At 33.0% G+C, this 11,283-nt stretch overlaps 1 protein-coding gene across 1 annotated transcript; it reads left to right on the top strand.

Moving 5' to 3' along the window:
* Nucleotides 1-1,550: 1,550 nt before the first annotated feature.
* LOC124359433 (dopamine receptor 1-like) lies at nt 1,551-10,925 on the top strand. Its single transcript, XM_046812173.1, has 4 exons — nt 1,551-1,757; nt 8,642-8,736; nt 8,878-9,187; nt 9,985-10,925. The coding sequence occupies exons 2-4, from the start codon at nt 8,706-8,708 to the stop codon at nt 10,646-10,648; spliced, it is 1,005 nt and encodes a 334-aa protein (XP_046668129.1). The 5' UTR covers nt 1,551-1,757; nt 8,642-8,705; the 3' UTR covers nt 10,649-10,925.
* Nucleotides 10,926-11,283: the final 358 nt, after the last annotated feature.

Raw genomic sequence — 11,283 nt, 5'->3', positions numbered from 1 at the left:
GGTGGATAAACAATTAATGTACATAAACAATTATCAAAACTGTCAACTGTTTGTAATAGAACAAAGATTAAATTAAACAGTTTGAAAATCAAACAATCACATAACTTGACATATCGACATTAAAAATACCTTACAAAACTTTTTTGAAGTTAGGAAATACATTAAGGACGCGTTTTGATTTGAGCATTTATTTATTTCGATAGAAAGTGCAGTTGTAGCTTATACAATAATTCAGTATTATAACTTTTGTATGAATGATTTTTCATTCTATATAAAAGTATAAAAGAATGATCTTAGATTCACTGACGTAATCCTGGTTGTAATGTAAGACACACTACAATACACTGATATTGTATTGGAGCAACGTATTGTGTCTGGTAATACAAATGTTTTGACACTTGTTGACTTACATAAGGACAGTGTTCTATCATTCAATAAATACATATGTAACACCGACAAGTTATTGGTTATTGCTCAAGAAAATCATTCTTTTTGGGAAATCTCTAACAAGTGTTTAGTTTACAGTACCCAATGTTTAAAGTATATTTTCATGTAGCTTATTAAAAATTTACTACTTTTAATCGTACGAACAGTTAAGAAATCTAATCTATAGATGCTTCTGGGCTTGATCGATTAGATATATACTTATTCACAACAATCATCACACAATTACTGCATGGTAATCGTTTTATCATAACCACATGCTTTCCAATGTCTACGACGCTTCGTATCCTGATTCTCCCCGTATAGTATAGTAGTTCTGAGAAAACTAGTCTTAAATATCTTTTAGGGTTCCGCTGTGCATCAATTTATATTCCAATTCAATTATAATTCCAGGAATTTCTGTGAGAAATCTCAAGCTCTTAGAAAACCTTGCCTATTGGCCTCTTGGAATCTCTTTAGTCTCTGCAGCTGTAAAGGTCCTCCTACCACTATAATCATTTGGTATTTTAAAATAAGTGGTCCATGGGTTCATTCTTCAGGATAATAAACGGTCTCTGAGCTCTACAGCACCCTGCCTAAGTTTTTAAATATCTTCTTAAAGCATTTATATCATTAGCGATCTGGGTTTCAAGAGCTCCCAGTTCAGACCAAATGCAAGCTTTTAAACCTCTCGTATTTTTTAGAGTTTTGGAGCCTTCAAATTTCAAAAATATTCTAAAATGTGAGAACACATGAACCATTGCACATTCCGGCTTATGGTACCTGTCAGCCCGTTAGAATGTCCGTTCTTAGCAGTTTCCGACCTGTATCTCTAGATCCCACATATAAATATCTCACAAGTCTCTGGAAACTCTAAGCTTATTATAACTTCTGGCGTCTGGCAGATTCTGGTAACATACTCATTTCTACGTATAAAACTATAGTTTCGTTATTTTCTGACAGCATTTTTCACACTACCAACATTCTGATAACAAGAAAGAATAAATTGACAGTGACACATATTACAGTACGTGCGGTCTTGTGTAGAAGATCGGACGCCTCCTCCCCTCCCATCGCACTCCCCACCTACAATAAAACACTGTTTCAAATTAGAGTCTCTCGCTGAATTAATCAACGCAGTCAGTGAGCTGTGTCTTGCTCTGTGTGAGATTGGTGGACCGCGACTCTCAGTGTGTCTACGCTCTAGTTAACGCTTGTTATCATTCACTTCCTCTTATCAGTGACTTGTCAGTAACTGCCGAAATGTGCGAGGTCAATGTCTATGTGTGTTGTGCTAGTCGCATGTCCGCCACTACCATCATGTTTGTGATGAGGTAGGTTAAATAGAATTACTAGTAATTACAAGCGTTTTATATAAACAATATCCCTTAATATTTGCATAATCAACATCCTAAGTACTGGAAAATCAGGCTCATCGTTCTACCAATAAAGACTGCAAATATAGCAGTTATATTTTTTAGGACTATTCTTAGATGTAAAATTAAATTTTAAATAAACTACAGTACTCGATTTTTATTGTTACTACTATAATTAATCGATTTTCTCGAGTCAGTTTTATTTTAATCATACTATTTAATTAATATTTTGAGTTTAATTTTTAGAATTTTTATCGTCACTGTTAACTGTCGATACTATTGACGTCCTAAAAAATGTTTATGTTGACAAACACACTCCATTTCAAATAGGTAAATATAAAGCAGCTGTTTAAAAGAGAACATTTTAAAACTATTTGTTACACAATGTAGGAGCACGCAGACCACACATCGCATAACAGGATTCTCTTAAGTTTTAGGCCATTTTTCGAGGCATCAGCTCATTATTTTTGAGATGTGTGTGTGTGTATGCGGAGACATACATACAGTGAGTGATACATATAGAAATTTTAACAGTTACTCTGCAGACAGACGAGATATTTTTCCAGGCTACTGAGCGAGCACAAATGACGCTTAGCCAAATACCATGAATGCCATGAATACCATGAATTCATCAACACCGAACTCATTCTTGTCCACAGTTATTATAGAGTTGTATGCAAATATGTAAATTACAATCATTAAATATTTTTTATATTTAGAAGATAGTTATTATTTGTTTACTAATGATTTACTGTTTGCTATGTTTTTTACATGTATAAACAGTCAAGTTTAGAAATTTATATTTTTCAGGTAGATTGTTTAATTTTGTTAACTGTACCAAAACATCCCCTCTGCAATCTTAATTGATTGATCTCTTAATTAGATTATACATCTGTTAGGTGTAACCAATATTCACATTTATTATATATTCTATGTTTATTGTAATGGTATGCTGCATGTGTTATAAATGTTTAAGAATGGAAAGACATGTTATTCCAGTTTCGGCCTTATTCTAATCACCCTGTAGGAGCCTGTACGAGGACGTTACGGAGCTAAATTATCTGAGGAAAACTGGTACACATAATATGAATTTAACGATAAAATGGCTTAATTTAAATCCAAAATTAGATGTAGGCTGTTTGTTTTGTGTTTGTTGTTGTGAATATCTTGCCTGTTTAGGCAAGATATTCGCTTCGCTCAAACTCTATTGTTCGTAAAAGCTCGTATAAATAATATTCATTTCATAGGTGTGCAAATAAACAATTTTAAATAATGTTTATTCTTTCTTATAGGGTTTTAAACATTCAAGTCAAGTTGTTGTCGGAACCTAAATTTTAAATTTAGTTCAATAAGCAAAATACTTATATCTTTAGTGTGAAATTTTATACCTAAATGTTTATTCAAAGACACTATGCAATAATGCGATTTTTACTTTTATAGCATTTAAACAGTAACACGCAATTATAATTTTTTCAAATGAGAAGAATCTGAAAATTAGCAAATTATGTTAGGATGGATTTGGCGGCATGAGAAAGTCCGCTTGATACAACCGAACAGAAAGTAGACTGTTCTAAAACATAAGTTGATTACGTAGTATTATACGTATTGTTTGGTTTAGGCGAATATTTCCATTGGTTTCAGTTACAAACCTTCATTTAATTGTTTAAAAACGCTAAATTAGTAAATCTTAATTGTTATTTAAGCCACTCACAGTTTACAACTTGTATTCAAACCCGTGACTGCTATTTTTTATATATATATATTATGGTATCAAGACAGTTTATTATTCCTATGGAGACCTTTTGCATTGTATTGCAAAACACATTATTAAAAGCTAAATTTATATTTTTAAGCAGTAAACTTAAACTAACAATCCAAAGCGTGTTTCAATATATAAAGTATACACAGGATAATCTATGGATAATTGAACTTTTTTATATGTTTTACTGAATTGAAACTGTTATTGTAATGAGAAATTGCGAATATGCTCTGGTAATGATAATTCTTTATCTATTCAAAAACCAAATTTGTTGTGATCGGGGCAGTAGAATTCACAACCTTGCCAAACTGCATTAAAGTTGTGATATTTTAATAAATTTATTGTTTACATAGAATTCCAAATAATCTTTGCATGGACAGTTCAGGACTTTTAAAATGAGCACTGGATATTCACAACGTTCTCAAAATATCGCTGTTATCAACGTTTCGACAGATAAACACGTGGTTACTACTACCGCCAAACAATTTATGCAGATTGGTGTTATGCTAATACGTTGCATGGGGTCATGGTCGGTGGTTTAGCTTATCTTGTAAGGGTTGAGTTGGTTAGTTATGCTAAAGAGTTTAAGGTTTGTAATTCTCAGTTAATTCTTTGACCTAACGTATTCTATTATATCCCTACTGTACGTACAAACATGTTGGAGTCCTGACATTACTGTAACAGAAAAGCCAATATTAATTCTGATATTTACCTTTTGATGTATTTACATTCTATTATCCATTCAAATCATCCATCATTGAAAAAATCTTTAAACAAAGAATTATGAGAGAGTTGTCTATTTATTTTCAATGCATCACGTTGAAAATAAAACATATTGTGTTATAATATATTGTTTAGTTTATTAACTTCAACACACTATATAACATAGTTCAATTCGTTTAAACTCCTTCAAATATATAAGGAGACATTTTTAAGTGAAATTTTTGTATTATTTGAAACTTAATTTTTAACAAATCTTCTTATTTGTAAAGTATAATTTAGAATGCCAACTTATATATTCAAGTACTTTAACTTAAAGTATTTAGGATTCAAGCTGGTTATACTACTTTAATGTTTGAAATACTAATGTGAGACTTTTTCATAAATTAAAACGCCCACTGCTCAAGTTAGAAACAACCCTTTGAAGTCGGATATGCGGTGTCTTAAGCCGTTTAAAAATACCTTTATCTTTAAAATCTCTCCGCCAAAAGCATACATTAAAAATTGTCGACCAACTTCTGGGTGGGTCGACGCGACGTCCTAGCGTTCAAAATTTGTAAAAATGCCATAGATAACTTATAAAAAATTATTTAAAGCAAAGTGATAATTTGCACCAGTTTGATTTCAAAATTTAGTAGCTATAACAATCTTGTTATTAATTTTATTAACATCCCTTTTATCAGCTTAACACAGCTGCCAAGTTTTGAGTTATTGGTAATAAACTATTTTAGAATGCGATTTAAAAAAAGGAAACACAGACATACAGGCTCAAAACAAAGCTAGATAGGACATATTCATCCTTCGCTTGTTTTTATGCTTTTTATAATTTTTTTCAAGTTCTGCCAACCTGTTACGAAACACCTTTTATCATTGATTAATATTTAATTACTGGTAAATAAACTGAATATATAGCCAATTCCGATACTAGGACACTGTACATTTTACCAATAAGTGAACCGTTCTTACTAATAACGCTACATTTTCAGCTTGTGACGTAAAACGTGTCCAATAGTCCAAAATTAGACCAATACAAGCCATTACTCTAGCTGCCTATAAGCTTTAGAGAACTGCTTATATTTAAATTGTGTTAAGAACAAATCCATGTTGAAACTGGTACATCAGTTGTTGCACTGGTGAAACAAGTGAACAACAATCAGTACTAATTGTATAAAATTGACTCTCACGCTTGATGAAGTCGCTTAATGACGCAACTCTGCCAACTCGGGACATTAAACTTCTCTTGGTTACTCATATTGATAAGCGAATTGCTATCTGGAACGAGAATACCAAGTCTAATCTCCTAAATACGTGATCATTGAACTAGTTACGAGTTTGCTGCCTCTTGTTTAATTGGGATGCGGTCAATGTGTAATGACAACATGCGAACATTTAGGTCTACGAACATCACGAACATTACGAACATTATACGAACATTACGAATCACGAACATTATAGGCTGTCGCATCATATTCAAAATGCGTGATCATTGAACCAGTTATAATTTGTTAAGTGTACGGCTGTCGCGTCATATCCTAATTGCGTGATCAATGAACCAGTTATAAGTTTGCTGCCTCTTGTTTAATTGGGATGCAGTCGATGTACAATGACATAATGCAGTCATTTATCTGCACGCCTGTCGCGGTATATCCTCCATGTCTATATTAGTTTTAACCTTTTTCACAGCCTGCTTAATTTCACGTTTGTTGACCTTAGTCTTTACTGACTGTTTGATTCCAATTTCATTATTCATATCATGGTTGTGTTCCTTTTTGTGTGCCTTTCACAAATAAACAAAATGTGTATCAGGAGCAATTTCAAATCAGGTGCATTACATAATCCGAAATTTACCTACTTCATTACATATTATTTTTTTTATTTCTATATTTTAGGTAACAATTGGAGTGAGTAATAGTTTAAAGTATTCAAATAATGTAAAAGGTTCTATTATTTGTAGCACGTTTTTTCAATGTTTTAGTAATTTTCAACACAACTTGTTCATCCGGTAGGTTACAATATTTTTGTTTGCATCATTATTAGTTTTATTAGAGCATAACTTTTAAGGTAAAAGCTAAATGAGTGTTATAGTTCAAAAACTGTTATTACTAACATTAGTAACAACATTATTGTTCACGTGTAACGCAATTTATACACCAAAAGAGAAAAAACGTTAAGAAACATTTCAAAATCACGTACACAAAATTTATAAATTAAATACCTCGTTATATGTTATGAGTTTTAATTATTTAAGAAAATTACTGTTATTTATTATTCTTGTCCTCTATCCAACCTCCCAAATATCTGTTTTAATTAAGTTTGCTATCATTTGCAAACATGTGCGGTCAAAGTTAATTCAAAAGTATCGTAATTTTAAAAATAGTATATTTTATTTTTGTTAATTTATTTTTATTTTTACGATATTGTATTAAGTGCAATGTCCACTAGCTGCATACGAATATATTGTATTACTTGATTGTTAATTTATGCTCTTCAAGTAATACTTGGACTGAATAATATCAACAGAAAATAAAGCAGTATCGCCTCATGTGAACTACGATCTTCAGTATTATAAATCCCTGTCATGCGAGCAGCCACTTATAACTCTGAGACAAGTTAGTACTAAATGCAGGGTTGGACAGTCGTTGTCTGGTCTGGAAAACCATCCATCAGCCAGTTACAGTCAAGTGTTATTTGATTGAATAATTCTGCCATTTAGCGCGCTTTGAACATCCTCTTACCAGCCTAACACGGTTATTCGGTTTAATCTAATTTATTTGGTGGATCGTTTTACATTATCTGTAGTTGACTCTATTAATCTAAACAATAATTTTCATTTTACACTTATGGGAAATTCAAAAATGTACAATAAACCTGGTGCTGAACACCTGATTCACGATAAAACTTTCCATTTAGTATAACGGTTACAAATAACAAACGTAATGAATGGCAAATACTATTCTCTCCTGATGTTACTGACACGTTTAAGCAGTCTACTAGTGTTCTTATAGTTAAAATGTAATTAGGAGTAAAGTAATTTAAAAAGGCTGAGTCTCTGAATCACGCAACAGATTGCAGGACGTGACAAATTACAAAGAACAACTCATATTACAACCAGACTAGAGCCATTACGTATCATAACATTGGCTTTTAGAATGTCTTATTGTACAAAATAATTTGCAAAATGCATCATAACATTAAATTGTTGTTTAATCCTTTGAGCCTTTCTAGTAAGTAAAATGTGGTGTTAAAATAAACAATAATACTTTGTTTGTCATCTCTTTAAAATCATTACATGTTTCTATGTGCGACTCGCTTTCAAGTTCTTTTTATACAAGCATACAAGGTTTTATAATTGTGTATGGAGTAAATACATGCACAGTAATCTAACTCAACCAGTTAATTATACGAACGATCTTGTCACACTGTAACGCTGATGTTAACTCTACAGTTAATTCCAAATTGATAACTATTTTTAGAACACAATATATTTTACAATTTGTCGCTGAAATTGTACATAAAATGTATCATTTAATTGATGGTATTGTAAAGAAAATTATACAACTGGCTGAGCATTACTAAAGCATGTCTCTGAAGGAAGCTGGAAAATTTTCTCTTCTATCTGTGTGTCTGTCTGTCCGCATATAATCTCGAGTATGAACTGGCAACTTACATATAGAATTTAATTGTGCATGCAGCTAAATTTCTATATAAGCAACATCAGTACAATGATTGTGCATATCACTCCGTGGGTTTCGGGTGAGTTTTATCAAACATTTTTACTTTGATTTTTTGGGTAACCTTGACGGCCACCGTTAAAACCTTTATTAATAGACAAACTAGGTAAAACTATATGATTTTAACATGTGATACAGCAACACACGTAATGAGATTACTTTTTTACTGGTTAAAAATATATTCGTTTCGTCCTGTTACGTTCTACGATTTCGGTTTATTTGCAACTTACATAAGAGTTCAATGACTGCCCCATGTCTCTCCATGGGATTTGGCTGAACGTTAGCAAAACCTATGATGATATCTCGATAACGAATTGAGTTTTACCAATTGAAATGTTACATATATCTCTATAAGGGCTGGCAACATTCTGCTTGAGACTATCTGTAGCATGACTGTCTCAATTAATTATCTCGAGAATTGAGCTGTGGATTTGAAGTTTTGCATGCTACTTCAGTGAAGCCTGTTACAGGACGCGTGGGCTGGCGTGATCCTGCTTCATATAGCGTAGCAATTATTACGTTTAAAAACTTATGAGTCGTTACAAAGTAAAAGATAAAAACTATTTTGGAACGTAGAATAATATTTTGAATAAAAATCTGAGCATAATTTGTAATACGTATTATGTTCACAGATGACATCCTATTCAATCTTCGTAGATCGAGCAAGGATACTCTTTAAGATGAGTTCAGGACAAGATGCTAACTACAGTCTCACAAATATGCATTGGTATATATTATGCAATACTGATTATTTCGTTATAAAGTTAGTTTACTGTTTAAACACTTTAACTAATCTACTTATTAATTTCAACAAAACTTATTGACATTATCAATATCTGTTTAGTAAACCTATCAACCGGCTTTGCAGGTACAATCGTCTGTCTCCTGATATCCGCGTCTGTGGCGGGTAACACGCTAGTCTGTCTAGCCATCTACAAGAACTCCAAGCTACGGCGGGTCGAGAACCTCTTCCTCGCCTCTCTGGCAGTCTCTGACCTCCTGGTGGCTGTGCTCGTCATGACCTTCGCCGGGGTCAACGACGTCCTCGGCTACTGGGTGTTTGGTCCGACCCTCTGCAGTGTCTGGATCTGCGTGGACATCATGTGTTCCACCGCCTCTATCCTCAACCTGTGCGCTATCTCTCTGGAGCGGTATCTCCACATCAAGGACCCCTTCCAGTAAGTTACCATACATTTTACTGACCAAAATTACTAAGCCTATTATCTAGTAATGTATATACTACTAATACTACAGGCTTGCCTTTAGAGGTATATTATATTTCCCAAAATATAAAAAAAAAGATGAATTATTTTAGAGCTGGGGGAGAGTATTTTAAGTATGTTAGTTAACCAAAACGTGTTTTTTTATTTTTTATTTTAATTTTAGTACATTCTAGGAAAACAGTTAAGTTAAACTTTTAGATTATATTGATGTCTATGTAAATATTAATATTTTAATTCTGTGAGCTTCAATTATCTTAGTGTAAATCTTATAGCATATTTTTTCTGGTCGACACCCTGGCAGGTCAAGGACTTTATTGTATACATATCTGTTATTGTTTATTATGTATTAACTATGTTTTATTTTTGGGAAATAAATATTTTCTTTCTTTCTTTCTTTCTTTCTTTCTTTATATCAACACCACAAAAAATCCTTTCGGTACACTCTCATTAGTGCTAATAAATAATTTAACTTACTGCCATAGTTTAATTAGATTAATTTATAAACCCTGACCTCAACCACATTGTTATTTTAACCTGAAATATTTCTCAAACTCAAAACCCATGTGGCGCTTTAACTCCGTCAAGTTGTTAAAAATTGTGGAGCAACCTACAACTAATGACAACCAAAGGAGCAACGTGAAGATGCCAATATTTTAATTTTTGATAGGGTTCCAATAACATGGTCACAACCATTGTCTAATCAACGTTAGTGTGAGTATTTTTGCAAACTACAAATTATTATGACTTTTCAGATATACCGTGATGGTTACCAAGAAGACTGTGGTGAGTTCCATCGGAGCACTGTGGATTGTATCTGCAGTCATTTCTGTGTTCCCAGTCTCCATGGGGATTCATCACTCCTCAATTCCAAAAAATCCATCATCATCCTGTTCGTGTGTCATGGACCTTTCACCTGTCTACGCCGTCGTCTCATCTATCCTGAGCTTTTGCCTGCCCTGCGTGGTCATGGTCTCCATCTATAGCCGACTCTACCTCACATCCCGACGCCACTACAAGACCATCGCCCTGGTCTGCCACCCTGGTGATCACAAGGCCCCTCTCACAATCGGCGTCCTAATGGGCATATTCCTCGTGTGTTGGCTCCCCTTCTTCTGCGCCAACATCCTCGTCGCGTTCTGCAAAACCTGTGTCTCTCCTGGAACCTTCAAGGTGTTCACTTGGCTAGGCTATTCAAACTCAATGTTCAATCCCATTGTGTACACAGTGTTGAACACTGATTTCAGAGATTTTTTAATAGTACTGTTGTTGAGAAATCGTTCATCACAACAAAAAGTGAATTGTGCAAGGATTCGGACCTTGAACTTTTCTTTTTCAAATCGTGCTATGGTGGATGACAAATCTTGTGGTACAGTGCTTGACGATAAATTGACTAATGAAGTTCACTTCTGCTTTTAACTAAAAGTGTACGCTATATAAACCTTAAATATTATTATATTACGATAGTGAAATGTTTCTTAGATTAACTAAAATTAATAATGCAACAAATTATCTTGAGTGTCTTTCTATTTTTGGAAATACCATAGCTCAACGATTATGTTTCAAATCATACCTATTGTAAATATCATTCGTTTCATCGATAATGTATGTTCATAAAGTAGTGAAATGTATAATGTGATGTAAATACTAATGAGGTTATAAACTGAGATGAGAAATAAATGAAACATTTATCTAGTTGCGTTGGACGAATAATTAATTTGAAACTTTATACTTAATTAATTTTAAGTAATACTTCTAACTTTATAAAGTATGAGCACTTTCAGTTATATTTATAGAATTTAAAGTGCTAAGTTTATAATAGTTTTATTTCAATGTTTACTATTTTTTATAAATTACCTTTGACGAAATAATTTAATTATAGTACAGAGAATAAGTAAAAGGCAGCCCCAGTGGAGATACAGTGTAAAGACGTGCTTGCCTCAAAGGAAAGGTTATTAATTAAAGTGAACTTGTTGCCACAATTAAGAGAGCTCTAACGGATATTTCAGAGTCGTGTAGCCATTAGTTATTACACAAATTTCAAACTTCTATGT

The sequence above is a fragment of the Homalodisca vitripennis genome, chromosome 4, assembly GCF_021130785.1.
Source record: "Homalodisca vitripennis isolate AUS2020 chromosome 4, UT_GWSS_2.1, whole genome shotgun sequence".
Lineage (NCBI taxonomy): Eukaryota > Metazoa > Arthropoda > Insecta > Hemiptera > Cicadellidae > Homalodisca > Homalodisca vitripennis.
Note: the sequence above shows the minus strand (reverse complement) of the source record. Positions and strands in the feature narration are given on the sequence as shown.

Excerpts from the sequence above, each read along its gene's own strand:
- LOC124359433 (XM_046812173.1), top strand. The coding sequence starts at position 8,706 with ATGCTAACTACAGTCTCACAAATATGCATTG. Across the intron at positions 8,737-8,877 it reads AGTCTCACAAATATGCATTG|GTACAATCGTCTGTCTCCTG; the intron begins GTATATATTATG and ends CCGGCTTTGCAG. Across the intron at positions 9,188-9,984 it reads CACATCAAGGACCCCTTCCA|ATATACCGTGATGGTTACCA; the intron begins GTAAGTTACCAT and ends ATGACTTTTCAG.